Here is a 19,230-nt window from a genome sequence, read left to right as displayed (position 1 = left end):
TATGTTTATTTTTAAAATGATGATTTTGATTTAATACTTTGACGTTATTAGAATTATTTTCTCTATGTAAACTAATCCTTATGTATAAAAGCATATTTACTTTAATTATATATTTAGGATCTAAAAGTATATTTAAAGGAAAAAAGCTCACTAATAAATTTATTTATAACTGACAATTAATAATTAATTTGAAAAATATTCCTAACATTTTGAAACGAAATACGATACATGTATCATAACAAACCTTACAAATATTTCATCTATTTTCGTTATTACGTCAAAGTGCATATATTTGTGATTTTAAATATTTTTTTTCTATAGTTTTGAATGTAATAATAAGGTAAATGTTAATTTATTTTAAATTGCATTTTCTTTTCCAAAGATCGTACTAAAACTACTAAAACTTTTTTTGTAATATTCTTATTGCCTACCTTGTTTAGGACAATGACGCCATTTTGTCGCGCCGGCTGATCAGTAATATTAACTAAAAGTCTTATTTTATTTTAATCTCTTAGGGAATAAGATAAAATCTGTTTCTGCTAATAATATATCTAATCAGATGTACTGTTGGTGTTACTAACTTTGTCAATCAATGCGCATATTGACAGTGTGAAGAAAATATTGATTGTGTATTCTTTACCGCAAATATGATCAAAGAAAGGGTGTAATTCAACTTCTTTATCGTAAAAAAGGTTTCTATTTCATAATATAAACAATTAAGTTGCTGTAAATAGAAGTTACATCGTTGGTTTTGCACTTAATGTCAGAGATCACGTACTTACACTAAAATCGTATTTTTTTTCTATTCGTAATGATATCACAATGAACTTGTAAGAAAATAAAATTTAAAATAGATTACAATTTTTAGGAGAGGAAATGGTTAGAGTGATGTTATAATAATGACAATATCAATGAAGGAACAAGATCAGATGCCAGGGGAAGTAAGTTTTTAGAAATAATTTAAGTATAATGTGCGTAAATTCAGTATTTTTTAAGCTCGTTTGAAATTTTTTAGATGGTTTTCCCCGAGGCAAAATTAAAAGCACTAGAGGAAAAAATATCACATCCAAGATGGGTTGTACCTGTATTGCCAGAGCAAGAGTTAGAGGCTCTTTTGATTGCTGCTACAGAATTGGCGACAAGAGGTTTGAGTTTATGTTTATTGTTAAAAAAAATTGTCTTTATTAAAGAATGTAGATAAGAGTTACCATATTCATATTCTTAATGATAATATTAAGAGAAATTCATAAAATTTCTGTTTTATTTCTGATAGGTGAAGATGTAAACAATCTTGCGTGCCAGCATTTCTACACAGATTCATTAACAGTTTCCTTTACGAAAATTTTAACGGATGATGCGGTATCATCTTGGAAAAATAATATTCAACAATGTGTACGATCGAACTGTGAAAAACTTGTGAAATTATGTGCTATGAAGTTGGATGACCCTAGATTTCTACATCTATTGTATATGGCCTTCAATCCTAATAACAAGTGAGCATATTAAATTATTTATTACCTACTAGATATTGATGATCCTTAACTAAATTTTCATCTAGTAGAACATGCATTAACCTAATAAATATTTCAGATTTCATACATTCAATGCCTCTAGAACATGTGAAGGGTTATCAGTAACAAACTCTACAACTGCTGGGCAGGGCTCCACTCAGGAGACTGAAGTGTTTGCTAAATCACAAGATCATCGAACACCTAGAGGATGGCTGGTCCATCTCATAAATGTGTATGTATTATTTAGATTAGAATTATTTCATTGTAGAATATATGCATGCACATGTTAAATATATAGGACTATCATTTCCACACACAATGTACTTGTTACATCAATTAATTCATTTGGAATGAATTTATGACATCATCATCTGTAATAGCTATAACTACAGTTCACAAAATGTTTTCCAACTATTAGATTGAACTAAAGCTTTACTCCTAAAATATTTTTTACTATTTGTAAGGTAAATAATAAATTGAAAATTTTAAACCTTTCTAAGATATCAAATTTTGACAAATTACAATGTTTGTCTATAAAATATATCCTTCGCCTTTTTATAATATTTGTAGAACATTTGATAAATGTGGACTTTAAAACAATTTTCATTTGTGGTTGCAAACATGCTTTTCCATTTATGATATTATGTATCACCTTATGATGCTTTTTTACAGATTTGGTCAAGCCGGAGGTTTTGTTAAGCTTAGAGAAAGATTTGAAATGATTATGGGTTTCAAAAAATCAGATCTCACATCATCAGCAATCAGTGAAGAAAAAGTAATTAATGAAATAACAGAGAAGGAAAATGAAGAAAATATAAGCAATGTTACTGAAAGTATCACATCTCTACCTGATAATTTAGAGGTTTGTCTTTATTATGTTCATTGAAATAAAGTTATTGAAAGCATGCAGTATGTTTAAGTGTTTTATTTTGTTATAGGGTTCCATGACAAGGAGTGAACAGCCGTCATCATTGGAACAGTCAACAAGCGGTGAAACATGTGTTAATGCTGTTTGGCAACTTTTGCGACCTTTAGGCCTTTGTCATGAACTTCTCACTCCACATACTGTGACAGTTTACCTATTACCAGTATTGGTAAGTGTGATTTCTTATTTAATTTTGAGATCATGTACAAATGAAACTATTTAGAAATGTTGATTAAATTGCAGGAGTGCATCCCAACACTTTTGGAAAGTCTTACTGATGAAGAATTGAAAAGAGAAGCCCGAGGTAGCGAAAATAAGACTGACACTGTGTCCTGCCTCATCAGAGCTTGCAAGTGTGTTTCTTTAAAGACTCCTCAGCATCACAGTTTACTTAAATGTAAGTATGCTTTTATACACATAACATTTTTCTCTTTTTATACAAATTTGGTTGATGTTTGTTTTTAACAGTGATTTAACAAGGAGCATACAATTGTGAATTTACGAATCGTATTTCTCGTAATTAATTAAAAAAAAAGAAGCGAACAAACTATTTATAAAAATCAGATCAACTAAATAAATTAGCGAAACAAAAACAAATAGCTTTGCATCTTGTGTACATTGTATGATTTATGTTAATGAAAAAAATATATACAACACAAATAAATGTTTTCTATGTTGGTGTTCATTGTAAGTGTTATTTCTTTGTCAATGTTCATCATGCATTTATTTCAGTGTTGCACCGGGTTACATGTTTGTTTACAGAAGTTTATAGTGGGAGCTGCAAGGCGGATTGTAGACCCTGTAGCTGCTAAGGGGCGCAGTTCATAATCCACCCCTTATCTGCTACACTGTCTGTAATCTGGACTTTATAACATCACATCAGCTTCTCATGCATGTTTTCACTATGAATGTACATTTTATTTTCAACTTTATATGTGATTACTGTTTTTTATTTCTATGTGACTCTGTCTACATATAGTTGGTTTTAAGATATTTATGTATTTCTATGTGTTTTCTATTAGTACAATGAAACATAACACATATTTATCATTTTTAATTATATTTTGTTTTTTATTTTATTAATTACAGCCTTAGAAATGTTTCGACTCAAGATGATCCTACGACTGTTGCAAATGTCTTCTTTCAATGGAAAAATGTCGGCTTTAAATGAAATTAATCAGTTGATAAGTACGATATCACAACAACCAAAACCAGAATGGCTTACTCCCACTGTCATAACGGTATGGATCAGCTAAGACAAATTTCCTAAGCAATTGTTCTAATGTAAACATTTTTAATATTTATACATTTAAATGTATTACAGAATTGGATACGCGAAAATAAAGTTGTAGATATAGTGTTGAGAGATTCTCTGCATCAACCCCAGTATGTGGAGAGGTTAGAAAAAATGCTTAGGTTTATGATCAAAGAAAACTCTTTGACGAGGGACGACCTGGACGCCATCTGGAGGGCGCAACACGGAAAACACGAGGCCATAGTCAAGAACCTGCACGATCTTCTCGCCAAATTAGCTTGGGACTTTACACCAGATCAACTCGATCATTTATTTGATTGTTTTAAGGTATAAGAGATAAATACATATAGCTATTTTGAAAACATTAAATAATCTCTTATATTAAACTTAATATAAAAACTGCTTTTAACAAATTTTTCAGGCTAGTTGGGCAACATCCAGCAAGAAACAGAGCGATAAACTCTTGGAAGTAATACGCAGACTAGCCGAAGATGATAAAGATGGCGTCATGGCTAACAAAGTAAGCGAACCAAAACTAATACCACCGTGCTATTATTACGAATACTAAGATCGTCTGAGTCATTTGAATTCTATTTATGTTATATTCCACTCACTTCCAAATGTCATCTTTATATTTAGATGGTGAAGACGATATCAATAAAATTGTTCGTTAACTCTTGCGCAGGTGCTGGTGCTCTTTTGGAATTTGGCCCATTCTGACGAAGTATGCACGGAGATTATGGACGTGGCGTTAGCGAATCTTATCAAAATACTCGACTACAGTTGCAGCCAAGATCGTGATGCACAAAAGATACTGTGGCTTGATAAGTACGTTAAAATGCAACAAAGGCTTTCTAAGCAATAGTCGTTTGTTTTTATTGATTTTTAAAGAATGTATGACGTCATTATACAAGATGTTGAAATAAAGTAAAAAAATATTTTTACTTTATTCGTACACTTTTGGAAATATTCAAGTATCACGTGTCTACGTGCATGCATATGCGAAAACTATACAAGGTTTCATAATTCTTGTATAATTAGAAAAAATATATATTAACGGATTAATTATGTAGGTGCGTGGAAGAGTTGAAAAGCAACGACAAGTGGGTTCTGCCGGCGTTGAAGATGATGCGTGAGATCTGCTGTCTGTACGACGCGGGGGGCGGGGCCGGCGCCAGGCCGCACGTGACGCGCCAGGAGCTCATCGACCGCCTGCAGACACAGCACTCGCTCGTCATACTCGTCACCGACTCACTGACGCACTACATGAACGTCGTGCGAACCAAGCTGGCCGGTAATCGAGCCTTACAATATTGAAAAAAATATAAATGCTGTAACTGGCCATATATGACTGTAGGAATTATTAGCGAGCTTTATTATATTTGGTTATTAGTGGTTGTTATTGATAAAGAAAACCGAAACGATTCGATATACTTGGGCCCGAAAGTAACGAAAGTAAAATAGTTACAATTGATAGAGTCAGCTTTGTTAGTCACTTGCTATAAAAATGTTAAAAGTCAGCCAATTTCAGAGCTAGAAATGAAAGAATTAGTAAAAGTTAGGTTATATCACAAATTCTGTAAAAAAATTATACCTACAAAGTTTTTTAAGCAATTATTGTGTTGTACTTACTTGTTACTCGTTTGTTTATTGTTTAGGAGAGGGCTCAATAGATTGGGAGAATTGGCTTCCAGACGGTCGTTACCCACATGCTGCTCAGGTTCACGAAAGGCTAAGTTTTCTACGGTTTTTGCTGAAAGATGGGCAATTATGGCTTTGTGCGGAACAGGTCAGTTTTTTTAAGTAAATTCATTTCTACCTCACCAGTGATAGATTTCAATGTTATATCGTTTTGATTGCAGGCAAAGCAAATTTGGATATGCTTAGCGGAAAGGCCTGCGCATTTGGGGGACCGCGAAGCTTGTTTTCGTTGGTTTAGCAAATTAATGGGTGAAGAACCAGATCTGGATCCAAATATAAACTTGCATTTTTTTCGGAGGAATATTATGACATTATCACCTAGCTTATTAACTCATTCCGGAATCAAATGCTTTGAGAGGTACTTTTATATTATTATTACAGCAGTAAGTTTTGACAGAATACATTTTAGGATATAGTTATAATTTATTCTATGTTTGTTTCCAGATTTTTTAAAGCAGTAAATTCAAAAGAAGGCAAGCTTAAGGCTAAACGTCGTAGTTTTTTAATTAATGACGCTGATCTCATAGGATTAGACTATTTATGGAGAGTGAGTATTACAAACGTATAGTATGAGTACCTTGTGAGTTGACAAGTGATGTATAATCTACGTACACCGTCTCCCCCAGGTAATAACAGAGTGCGACGACGAGATATCAGCGCGCGGAATAGAGCTGCTGCGCGAGGTGTGCACGTGCACGGGCCCGCAGCTGTCGGCCGCCCACCACCACGAGGCCTTCCTTACACACTGCTGTGCGCGCACACAGAGACTGCAGAAAGATATGGATACGCAAGATGGTGAGACAAGTTTCGAAATATTTCATACATAATATATTAAAAGTTATCTCGTTACGTTAACTCATTTGAGAAGGATATTGCAATTTCAACGAGAAAAAGCTCAGCTAAGAATTACTCTCTTTAGGCAAACTCGATCGTTCGTAGGTTATTAGATTAAAATATTATTTTAATTAAAATATTTGTTCGTTTACTTTTCAGATGTCTCGGAATGTTGTACTAGAATGTGTAGAGTAATTCGTGCCATACAAGAATATATAAACGAGTGTGATAGAAGATTCACTTCAGAGCGACAGATACTGCCAGTGTACAGGTCGGGAAGGGGCAGGCAATGCACTATTATAGTAAGATTTAACTTTCAAACTGGACAAAGGCAAATAGACGATATAGAACTGTTCTCGCATTCAAACGAAACACTACATTCGCTTCGTACGGCGGTCCAGAGAAGGTGACCTGATGAGATTTTTCAAACTCTCCTGATTAAATTACTATATATGTGAAATACTTTAAAAAGCATTTATTTACAGATTAAAGTGCGCTTCTGAAAATAATATAAAAATAGAAATGTACATAAATAAATTAGAACTATATGTGAACGGGGAGCTACTAGACACAAGTCACGATCGTAAAATACTCTCTCAGATACCTCTTAGAGATAAAACTGTCATTATTGCTAAGGTAAATATTTTGTAATCTACTAATTAAACAATATATGTGTGTATATAACGCAATTGTAATTTAAGGTTTATGATGGACAAGTATGCGGAAGTGGTGGCTGCGGATCCTCAAACGAATCGAGCAGTGACTCCAGCATCTCATCCCCACCACTCCCTCCTACCCCAGAACATGCTCTACCTGGCGTTGTACGTAGAATTTAATTAGACAAGATATATCTTATATAAAGAATAATTTCATAAATTTGATAACCATTAAAAAGTTTGTATCTTAATTGAACTTCAACTTTAATTGTTCTGTTTTTTAACCATTTAATTTTCTTTATGGTTTTTCAGATTTTCGCTCAAGGCTCGTGGTATTTACCTTTCATTCTGGAGTTGGAGCATGTCGGCATCACAAAGGGACACGCCCCGCTAACAGAGGCCGCTCATTTACTATCGCAAATATGTCCTAGTCACAAACAAACCGTATGTCGGACCAAAATATTGTGTTATTAAATGAGAAAAACTTACTAATTAGATAAAATTTTAGGTCGAAAAATTAACTGAAGCTCTTTTAAGTCGTGAGGATACTAAGTTAAGGGACATGCTATATGGACCAGCCCCACCCACCGTTGCCTATAATGTTGAGGTGAGAAATTTTATCATAAATATTAGTATAAAACCAATGAATAAAAAAGATAAATAAAATATTAATCTATATTTTAAGGTCCTATATAGCATGGTGATGCCATCGTCGGAGACTAGACTAGAAAGAAATAGAAGTTTCCAGCTGGCCTGTGTAAAAAAAGCTCCGCTGTTAGTGCAGTGCTTATCAGACAATGATTTTTTGAAAGATGCTGCACCACACACGAGACGGTAACGTATTAATTGATATTAAAATAATATTCGAATACATAATAACTAGAAATATTCATCAACAAATCAGGATTCACGTCTGACACTTGTGAAATATTCACTATTTAGTTCAACAAGGCTCTATTATGTCTATATACATGTATATATATTCATATGGGAATCTAATATATCTGTACGTATATATATACCCCTTTACTATATTATGAACATGTATTTTTGTTTTTATAATTTCAGAGTCGGATATTTAGCTTTAGTAAGACTGGCGAAATTGGCTTTGTACACATTGGGACATTTGTTTGAAATTCTTGCACCAGACGGTTCCGACACCTCTTTAGATAAAGAATTTAGGTATGTTCTATAAGAGTTTTATATATTCGCATACATGTAATTCTTTATTTGTTAACACTGTTAAAACTTATAGGATGGATGTGACAATATTAAGGGAGGCACTGCAAACTGTTCCGAATCATAATTGTGAGCTTGTTGTAAAGGCAATTGCCGAAAAGCTAGCCAACACCCTTGGAGAGCAGGTATACTTTATTATATAAGTTATATGCATATTTTGTATATAACAATGTCATGTTTTTTTGAACTTATTGTTATACTTTTATTTTTTCCTCTACTAAAATAAGGTATAATTCATATCATTACACTCAAAATCTAGATGGTGACAAGCAGTGAAGAGAGCCACTCAGTATCGTCGTTGGTGTGGTGGCGCTTGCCCACTATGGCCACCGTTCGCGCCCTCTATGGCCTCGCCTACTCTGTGGCACAACCCGACCCAGACGGACTAGTGCACTCCGATGATGTTATATGTAAGCACATAAAACTACTAATTTTGCAACAATAGCCCTTGTGTATTCGTATACATACTAACTTTTATTTTCTAGTTTATAGAACAGTCGTGGTATATGTACTTTAAGTGTATTAAATTCAGATACTATTTTTGTTTTGTATCCACTAGTGGTTCGAGAATGTATGGAAGTTGTCACGATTTGCATGGCGCTAGGAGGAGGACATCTCGAATCACTTCTACATGAAACCTGGTGGCAGGATACCGCGCTGTACTTAATGATCGATTGTCCCAATCCTCAGGTGAGCACTGAATAACAAGAGAAAAAAAGAAAAAAATCCTCACATAACAATGTACAAAATCCATTAGTCCATTTTCGAGAAAAGTTTTTCTATGTCGTTGATTAATCATTTCATTTTATTTATAGAACAATATTAAACACAGAAATATAATCTGCAATTTCATATAAGTACTCAATAATAAATAAATGTCATCACTCAGGTGCGCGTGTCATGCGCCGAGCAACTGTTGTCGATGTGTGCGTGGGGTGGGGGCGGGGGCGCGCGGGGGGCGCTGGCGGCGCTGGGCGGGGCTCGCGGGGCCGCCGCGCCGCGTCTCACCACACACGCCAGACACGCACAGCAGTTCCTACAGCTGCTGTGTCGACTGGTGGCACTCGCAGGACCCACCGCGAGAACACTGGAGGATCTCGCTATTGAAGTAAACATTTTTTTGTATAGCAATTAGTATATATAGCTTAAATATGTTTAATGAGAATACAATTTGAGATCTTGTTAGTGCTATTTATATTGTAAATATCAAAGTTACAGAGCACGTTTGTATGGATGGATCGTTCTCTCGCATCACGAGATAACAGATGTGTTTTGGGAGATAGTTGTGAAATATTGTTGAAACACAAAATAGTAAAAGTAGCTAGCTGATTTTTTGTTGTTCATTTACCTGTGAATTTAGTTTCATTTCTTATAGGTGGAGTACTTGCGTGCCGTCCGCGATAATCCTGCAACTTTAGATGACACTTTATTGGAAGGTCATCTCAATCTTACCAAAGAATTATTCACCCACGTCCCGGCTCAGGTGAAGTTCCAATACGGCGCACATCCTGACCACAAAGACTCGGGCCTCATTAGGGTAAAGTCGTTTAGCCAGTTTTGAAATTACTTGACGTTGTTAGTGTATTAACTGAGTTGTGTAACAGGAAGTGACAACTGAGTTCCTGTGGCCGTATTCGTGGGCGTGGTGTCATATGAGTAACGAACTGTCTGGCGACGAGGACGGCACTAGCGAGGAGGAGTGTGAGGGTGTAGCCCCGCTCTGCCGTACACCCGGCGCCGCAGCCGCTGCAACCGATCTACTGCTGGCTCTGGTGCATGCTTGCGTTCCTAATATGGCTGCGCTTGCCAACTTACTTGAACAGATGTTCTATAGTGGTAAGTAACATTAGTTAAGAAACTGTCACGAAATATTTAACCTCAGCTGAACCTAAAACGGTTTCTTCATGAATGTATTAATAAATATACTTGTTCTGTCTTAACATCTATATAAGTCAGAAGTCAGTCAATAATAAGCAATCATATAATTTGTTTAATAATGTATTGAAAACAAAAATATTGTATTGTCCTAATAATCCAACGTATATTTTAGCAGCAACCGGTAAAATTGGCATTTACTATCTAATGTATTATGGAATCCTTTTCATTAATATTTTCTGATATCATAAATAGATAAAAACATGGGTCTATCCGAGTGGGAGTACATGCCTTGCGTGGGACCGCGGCCGCCGGCCGGGCTGGTGGGTCTGAAGAACGCGGGCGCCACGTGTTATATGAACTCCGTGTTACAACAACTGTACTGCGTGCGAGCTGTACGGGACGTGCTCCTAACAGTACAGGGTATGCGCGATGAGCGAACATTCACTAATTCATGAATTTTGGACCCTATAAATCATATTTAATTTTTACCTGGATAGTGCTTGACTACCATTCCAAGTCAGAGAGAAATTAATAAGAAATTGAGACATAAATGGTAAAGGCATTGTATCTGCAAAAACTAATTTTCTGTTGCCTTCGAGACGTCTAAATTGAATGTTCCCGGAATAGTATACAGGAATTATACATATATGTAAATAAAATTAATTTAATATATGTGTTTTATAAACAGGGGCTGCTACTGACCCAAATGAAGATTTTTCCGGCGAAACGCATCATCACAGTATTTTGGAAAATAACACAGAGGTTAATAGTTATTGAAATAATAATTTCTTAAAAAAAAAACAAAATATTAAACAAAAACTTCAAATTTGTTCATTGGTTATTGATTTAACTGTTTCGTTTCAGAATAACGCAGACTATAATATCACTATACTTAAACAAGTGCAGGCCATATTTGCCCACTTACATTATAGCAAACTTCAGTATTATGTACCCAGGGGGCTTTGGGCACACTTCAGGTGAGGATTAAAAAACAAAATACTTTTAAGACAAGCCAAAAAAGTAATTGTAATATTCAAATACAAATTATTTCAGCTTTAAAAAAACTGCAAAATAGAATTTCTACAGTCAAAATTTTTACTAATATCAAAAACGGAGAGTTTTCAATAAAAAAATTAATACTCTTAATTGTTAGGTTACAAGGTGAACCCGTGAATTTACGTGAACAGCAAGATGCCGTGGAGTTTTTCATGTCTCTGGTGGAATCCCTCGATGAGGCTTTAAAATCGTTGGGACAAGAACAACTTATGGCGAAAACGATGGGAGGAACATACTCCGATCAGAAAATTTGTAAGGGATGTCCACACAGGTAGATATTTCACATAACATTAGTTCAATCATTACGTTAAACAACGACCTCATAATCTTATTGTATAGGTATTGCAAAGAAGAACCATTCAGTGTAGTTTCCCTGGACATAAGAAATATGTCGCGCTTGCAAGAATCTCTGGAAGCGTACGTCAGAGGAGAGCTTCTGGAGGGGGCCGATGCTTATTACTGCGATAAGTGTAACAAGAAGGTATATTGACATAGATATACATTATATTTATTTATACATAAACATTCTTTAAAAGTAATTACTCGCAGGTTGTAACCGTGAAACGTCTGTGTCTCAACAAATTACCGCCAGTCCTAGTCATACAGCTGAAGAGATTCGAATACGACTTCGAGAAAGTTTGTGCAATAAAATTCAACGATTACTTTGAATTTCCGCGAGAGTTGGATGTAGAGCCGTACACGGGTAAGATATACATAGTGTACCTTGATATGATACCTTTCCATAGTAATTACGTAACAGGGATAAGCGAGGCGTCATTATTCCGCCGCTAGCGTATTAATATACTCTATAGTAATATAGTAGTTGGTGCCTCAATTGAGTTATATTTTAATTGGGGATATATATACGATACAGCTTTTTTATCTCGAAAACTTTTTATAAATTATTTAAACTTAGATATGAGAAACAAAACAAAGACAAATTAACATTATAAATCATATAACATCCCACTGACTCTAATTTCAAATCTCAAGAGATTTTATTAATTATTTTGTTTTAAAAATTAGAAGGAGAGGTGTTAGTTGATGTGTAAAGCTTATTATATATCCGTATTGAATGTTGCCAGCGTGGGGTCTGGCGCGAGCCGAGGGCGACGCGTCCCTGTGGGAGGGCGGAGAACGTACGGAGACTCACTACCAGCTCAGCGGGATCGTGGTTCACTCCGGCCAGGCCTCCGGAGGACACTACTATTCATATGTACTACTTAGGTATATATAAGCAATCAACCTCCTTAGTGATGTAAATTAATAGTAAATTTTTTTATTGTTTAAAAAACAACTAAATATTCAGTTGTAACAAGATCATTTTAAACCTGCATAAAAATTTATTAATTATGTGAATTTATGTCGCGTTGATGATATTAAATAAAAATTATATAAATTAATTTGTACTTATACATAATATTTGTTCTAAAACAATATCTTGCCAAGTTTCTGCATACAGGACTAATAATATATGTTTTTAATATTAGAGACAACGCCGGTGACGCGGGTCGATGGGTGAAGCTGGACGATGGCGAGGTGTCGGAGTGCGCCATGCATGATGACGACGAAATGAAGGCTCAGTGCTTCGGCGGAGAGTACATGGGAGAGGTGCGAATGAAGCAAATATCATATACTACTATAGTATTATTACTATAAATCATGCATAATGTTCTCTGAGAGTTAATTCAAACTTTGGTGAAAACGAAATTTTGATATTATGAATTTCATTACGCTCCGTTTTCTCTGATATCTTTCCTATGATATATAAATATGACAGAGATTCGGCTGTAATATAAGATAACTTTACATTAAAAAAAATCCCTAATGTACGCTTTTGATTTAAAAACATTATAAAAGATGTATTTGACATTTACTATTTAAGGTATTTGATTCGACCATAAAGAGGGTGTCATACAAGAGACAGAAGAGATGGTGGAACGCTTACATGCTGTTTTACACACGAAAGGACATGATTGATACATCCGGCCTCGAGAGAATCATGCAAAACGTAACACTCAAGTGAGTTATTTAGACACAAAAACAATTTTATTGAAAGAATTTTGTTAAAATCTTGGAATTAATTTTAATATTTCTCAGGGAAAGTGCCATACCCAAACCTATCTGGAATTCGGTTCGTCGCAGTAATATCGCTTTCTCACACAACCAGGACCAGTTCAGTTTGGAACATTTTAATTTCATGAAGAAGCTATGTTGTATGCGTATGCAAGTGTTACCCGGCTCACAGAGCGCGGTATGGGTAAGATATATTAAGTTATCATTAAATTATTAGGTGGAATATTATCTTATTCAGCTATTCATTATAGGGCCCAGAGCACGAGGAAATGTCGATGTTAGCTGTACAGTTAGCAGCTAAATTCTTGTTTCAAGTTGGTTTCCATACAAAGAAAACACTACGTGGACCCGCTGCAGACTGGTAAAGATTTCGTTGTTATTTATTTTATTCATAATCTGCATCGAAGTAAATCTACAACATTATAAAATATTTACAGGCAAGACATACTCTGCCAGCATCTGAGATGTTCTCAGGCAGTCAGAACTTGGTTTGCGACCGACCTGTTCAAACATTCTCACAGGTAACGAAAGTTAATTAACCTTTGTTTTTGAGTTACAAAATGTTCGAGATATACAACAGTTTGTTTGTTGTCAGGTTATGTGACTACTTACTGTCGTGTCCATCGGCTGAAGTAAGAGTTGTATTTATGAAAATCATCGTGTTTTTGGCTCATTTCTCCATACAGGACTCGCCAGGTATGATACGTAATCTATAATATTATTCAGAATAAAACATTTAAGATTTAAATAAACATGTATTTGTTTTAAGAAGCTACTCAAAATAAACCAATGGTAGTTATGACAATATCAATATTTAATAATTCCACTATAGAGTCACAGCGTAGTTCGTAATGTTGAAACTACAGGTTTCTAAAGTGTGTTTGTCACATGATTTCAGTGAGCTGCGGCTACGGGACGTGGTGTTCACGCGAGGAGGCCACCTCTCTATCGGATCAGGTTATATGTGCTGCTCGTGCGTTGGCGGTGCCTCACGCACACGCACACGACCACCGACACCTGCCGCTGCTGTTCAACCTATTCCACGCGTACGCTATGCTGGGATTGGGGGAGAGACACCAGCTGCTTAGGGTATTTGGAACTACACATTTTAACTAGTACTATCAGGACAAGCGAGTGATAGACAGGAAGAAAATATTGATATCAGATGACATATAACATAACTCATCTCATTTTAATATGATCTTAATAAGTCCAAAAAATTCGAAACGTCAGCATAAATAAATACAAAATACAGATATAGATTTATTTATATTTGCATTACTCTAGAACATTTCAATGAAGTTATACGTTTGTGAAAAACTTATTTTTATTTTACTAATTATTATTATTATTATTGTATTCTAAATAACTTTATTTTCAATGTATCCTTATACACTCGATTCGATTAAAAATTCGATTATCCGGCCCTCATCAAGAATGATTCAAGATTATCCGAACTACCATTCGCAACCAATCATATTAAATACCTACGATACAAATGTAGGTTTTCTATAAACTAATAGAATGTTTAGAAACAGAGAAGATGAAAAGTAGTATAATGCTTTGGTGCTACTTATAGCCTTTCTGCTGTATATATAAAATAAAAATAAATAATGAAAGTAGAAATATCAAATTGATCATGTTCATAAAGAGCAATTTTGTTAATGTGTTGGCTGATTATTGAAAGATTTTTTATTTGTTACTCGACAAAAAAAATTAAAACATCACAATTGAAAAAAGTCATGAATATATACGATTCTTTATTTTCTGATTTTCAGCTCAAGATACTCGACATAGTACTGACAGTCTGTTTGGAAGATTCGTCCTCGTCGCTTGGAAAATATCAGTATCCGGAATCTGCTAAAATACATCAGGTAAAATGTTTCTTACTACTGCTACATATAATGAAAAATATGGGAAGTAATATTACTTACTATAAAAATAAATCAGTAAAAAGAAACATTCCCTTTATTAATTTTTATTGACTGAATATATATATACAAAAGTTATTATTAATAAGTTGATATTAGTAGTTAAAGTCCCATGGTTGTAATTGTGTTCTAAAAGAAGCCATAACAATTCAGAATTTTTAATAACCAAACCATGACTATGTTTCCCAGGTTGTCTGTGCATTGGTGCGTTGTTGTGACGTGAGCGCTCGTTGTCAGTCGGCTAACGCCAGTGAGGGCGTCCTGCCGCTGGCGAACCCGTACGCGGACGCGGCGCACGCGCACTCCCCGCGACCCGCACTGTCCGCAGCCGCAGCTGACGTGCTCTACAACCGCACCGGGTACCTAGTCCTAATACTTTAAATAAATATCTAAAACCATTTCTTTGCCTCTCCACGAAATGTAACTATGTAAATGTGTTATAATATATTTATTGTAACTGTGTAAATATATTTTTGTTGTTATATTAATGAACATTAACTTAATTTCCGTCTGGCTTGTGAGCAATCATATCCACATATAGAGATTCATTAATCCTCACAGGACTTTGCATGTTATCACATAAGTTTTGAATTACATTTTTCATATTTTTAAAAATGAAATGTCTTCTAAAATAAATATTATTAATGATAGCTTAGATGCAATTTTTATATGATGTGTATGAATTCCCAGGTCTTACATGAAGAAACTTACTGAGGAGTGCTGCGGGTGTGAAGAGGGTATCCGACTGCTTCAGTTCATGTGCTGGGAGCATGCTGGCTGGTCTCGCATGGCGCTGGCCGAGCTGCTGTGGCAGATGGCGTACGCGTTCTGCCATGAACTGCGGAGACACGCGGACGCACTCACGGCACTCCTTCTAATGGAAGATAGTTGGCAGCATCACAGGATACACAACGCTATCAAGGTTATTAGCACTTCTATATATATATTAAGGAACAAGTGTCACCATAAAATTGTATATCACAAAATATACGCTCCTTTAAAATTTCCATTGCAGGGCGTGTCAGAGGAGCGACCCGGGCTTCTTGAGACAGCATTGCGGGCGCGAAGTCACTACCAAAAACGAGCGTATGCTTGTGTGAAGTTGGTTGTAGGAGTAATGTGTCGCACTCCGCTCGCTGTACGAGCTGTGCACGCGCAGTCCGACGCGCGAAGACGTTGGAGACAACTTCTAGCGTGGCTACAGGACGAGCTCGAACGCGTGAGTACAAGGGTGCTTTAAAATTATCCAGTTTAATTAAACTGTAGTTTATGAGACAATAACGGACATATAATCGTCGCAAGGCGGACATACTTTTCTGCCATTAATAAAAATGGAACCTCTGTCCCTCGTCCCAGACCCGGAACGCTTGATGAGTTTTTTTGTTTCAGAAGTATGGATCCGGAGGTTACGGGTCATACGGTACTTGGTCTCCCCCCAGCCTGTCCAACGAAACGTCAAGTGGATATTTCCTGGAGCGTAGCAACTCAGCAAGAAAGACTCTCGAAAAGTATGTAATTGTGGTTTAGCCATTTAAAATAAGTCTATTAGAGTTGTTGCCTAATCTGAATACTTGTTCAGGGCCTATCAACTCTGTCCGGAGGAGGAAGAAGAAGAAGAGGAGTCGCGAGATGCCGGCTCGGGCTCGGGCTCCGGCGAGGCCGGTGACGAAAGTGGTGACGACGATGCCCCCGATGACGAGGAGCCCGCGCCGCGCCGCCTGCAGCTTGCGCCACCCGCCCCGCCTGCGCCTCCAGCACCTCCGGCACCTCCCGCGCCGCCCGCCGGCCTGTGAGCCTCATGCTCTAGTCCGCGTCTCGCTGCCGCGCCCACGCCACGCTCGCGCCACGCCCGCGTCAAGCCCGACCGTAGTTTTGTTCTGTGATGTTAACGTTACGTGTATACTCGACGACTGGCGACGCCCGGCCCGCGGCTCCGTCGACGCTCCGTTTACTTTTAATCGTTTATGTAACATAATGTTCCGCTTTAAAAGTACCATAGTATTTATTTTATTCTTTTTAAGACTTATTCATTACTTATTATTCGATAGAAGAATTTATTTTCGATCTACGAGTAGCATATTTTAAATGTTTTTATTACAATAAAGTGATAACGTGTTCCAACTAATTCCGATTCCATGTACACGCATCTAACAAAGCCACGTTTTATTACACGTTCCTTCGACCATTGCATCCGAAAAGTATGAACTATGAATTTCAAAAACTATTCCTATAAGGAAGTATCTTTAAATAAGTTTGGAATCAATGTAGTGTTACAAGAGAGTTATAAAAGCTGTATAGAGTTTTAATCGAAAACTGAAAACATATTAAATTTTATTCAGAAGTTAGTTATAAAGTGATTGCTAACAGAAATTTGGATTATAATTGAACCGGAAAAAAATAATAAGTTTATAATGTTTTATAAAAATAACTAATAATTTTTATTGTATAAACGACAGATTTTAATTATAATGAACGGTTTCCGATACACAACAAATGTAACCAAAAGGAGTACGTTTATGGAATTCATTGAGTCTTCATCACTATTATGTTAGCAATAGTCTTTTTTTTCGTTTTCTGGTGTAATTTAATTTTTATTATTTAACCTCCTTAGATGTAATGCATAATTTATATAAAAATATCTTATTTAGTTACACGTTGACTGCACATTGAGATGATTAAGGCCGGATTATAAGATTTCGGCGTATAGGCACTGTGCGTTAATGACGTTTTTATGACTTTATTGCTAGCTTTATATTAGTAACAAAGCGTGTAGAGAGTGTAGATATGATAGCGGTATTACACACTAGTCTAACAGGAAAATGTTGCCACGTCGACTTTCTGCTTTGTATTATATGTTATTTATTTTTATATTTCATAAAAGTGGTTGTATATTTTTTCCTTTATTTTAGTGGTTAAATCGTGGCGTCTTTCAGACTATCAGGATCAATATGGCGTTGTTTGCGTTAGGACAACGAGAAATATTCCGATACATTTTACAGCACTTCATGCTCGGTGAACACAGCGAACTATTTCAACCACACTTATTAGACTGTGTAGTGAGTAATAATATATATATATATATTTTGTTTAAAATAATTTTATTCTATATTTATAGTTACTGCAATAAATGTATTCGATAATGTTAAACCACTGATTGTTGGTTCCGTACAGCTTGTTACACGTTAGGAACGTATCGATCGGATATTAATTAATGAATATTGGTCGTCGAGACCTCGTGCCTTATATTAATTTCCGTTGCTCAATTTGTTACACCTGATAGTCTGTGCCGTCTTTAAAAAAAAAAATGTATCTTCAAATCTCAATAAGATCAATTTCAAATCATTAACGCTTGGCTTAACGTTTTGTAGATATTTTAACACAATAAATCTTAACGCTTGCATTAGTGTGATTATGTAACTGAAGCATTTTGTATTATGTATAGCTTGGTGCAGTGTCGGTTAGTTGTTGTTATCTTTATTACCAAAGATGCATATGTAAGATGCTGGGCGTTCGGCGACCCTCTCTTCATAGCTTAGTGATCGAAATGTTTTGTATCTTTTATAAAACGCAAAAAGTTAAGGAGTTTTTTTTTTTCTTTTTGTTAACAAATGAAAATTGTGATGGATCTTAGGATTAGATAGGTGAGATAAATGTGTTGGTGAGACTTGATACAGAAACTGCCAAATACATTCTACAAATGTCGAACATGTGGGAGATACAAAATCGTGTAAATAATCATAATGACCATTTAAAAAAAAAATCTTTTTTATCGTTGTATAACCAAATAATGTTTTTGAAATGATAAATACAGTTGTTTTCATTTTTAAAATGCGTTTTGAACGTAAGTTTGCGTGGAATTTCCATAAGTAAATAGTACAGCAAGTAGAGCCGAGCCAGTTGGTTGATTTACAAAGAACGCATGCCTCACCTGAACAGTGGAAAAAAAAAAAATATTATTCATAGATTTATTATAAGTTGAGTTTTGTATACAGTATAATGTTTCTATGGCAGATATGTAACGAATGGCATTTGACATTAAAGAATGCTCACTGAAAGCATTCACACGAATATAATACATCAGAAAATAAATTACGAAAATTCATAACGTGTTTTATTTAACACAGAACATTCCAGAAGATAAAACATTGTAGTTTAAAACAAGTTCATT

At 35.5% G+C, this 19,230-nt stretch overlaps 1 protein-coding gene across 1 annotated transcript; it reads left to right on the top strand.

Moving 5' to 3' along the window:
• The first annotated feature begins 226 nt into the window (after nt 1-226).
• LOC116766280 (probable ubiquitin carboxyl-terminal hydrolase FAF) lies at nt 227-19,167 on the top strand. Its single transcript, XM_032656096.2, has 50 exons — nt 227-340; nt 869-941; nt 1,016-1,145; nt 1,274-1,493; nt 1,591-1,743; nt 2,184-2,373; nt 2,450-2,605; nt 2,680-2,833; nt 3,526-3,677; nt 3,761-4,018; nt 4,113-4,211; nt 4,377-4,519; nt 4,765-4,985; nt 5,350-5,480; nt 5,554-5,750; nt 5,837-5,939; nt 6,019-6,187; nt 6,386-6,632; nt 6,712-6,862; nt 6,928-7,047; nt 7,195-7,326; nt 7,391-7,489; nt 7,568-7,716; nt 7,951-8,064; nt 8,138-8,246; nt 8,381-8,531; nt 8,681-8,811; nt 9,011-9,229; nt 9,497-9,658; nt 9,726-9,957; nt 10,252-10,419; nt 10,688-10,761; nt 10,864-10,976; nt 11,153-11,326; nt 11,395-11,536; nt 11,605-11,758; nt 12,141-12,282; nt 12,546-12,666; nt 12,941-13,077; nt 13,156-13,315; nt 13,383-13,492; nt 13,569-13,652; nt 13,727-13,827; nt 14,030-14,220; nt 14,910-15,005; nt 15,252-15,421; nt 15,753-15,984; nt 16,078-16,281; nt 16,452-16,570; nt 16,642-19,167. Exons 2-50 carry the CDS (start codon nt 900-902, stop codon nt 16,853-16,855), a joined length of 7,440 nt encoding a protein of 2,479 aa, XP_032511987.2. The 5' UTR covers nt 227-340; nt 869-899; the 3' UTR covers nt 16,856-19,167.
• The last annotated feature ends 63 nt before the right edge of the window (nt 19,168-19,230 follow it).

Source organism: Danaus plexippus (genome assembly GCF_018135715.1).
Source record: "Danaus plexippus chromosome 3 unlocalized genomic scaffold, MEX_DaPlex mxdp_30, whole genome shotgun sequence".
In the NCBI taxonomy this organism is placed as follows: domain Eukaryota; kingdom Metazoa; phylum Arthropoda; class Insecta; order Lepidoptera; family Nymphalidae; genus Danaus; species Danaus plexippus.
This window is presented reverse-complemented; position numbering and strand designations above follow the sequence as displayed.

Excerpts from the sequence above, each read along its gene's own strand:
- LOC116766280 (XM_032656096.2), top strand. The coding sequence starts at position 900 with ATGACAATATCAATGAAGGAACAAGATCAGATGCCAGGGGAA. Across the intron at positions 1,146-1,273 it reads TACAGAATTGGCGACAAGAG|GTGAAGATGTAAACAATCTT; the intron begins GTTTGAGTTTAT and ends TATTTCTGATAG. Across the intron at positions 16,282-16,451 it reads TACAGGACGAGCTCGAACGC|AAGTATGGATCCGGAGGTTA; the intron begins GTGAGTACAAGG and ends TTTTTGTTTCAG.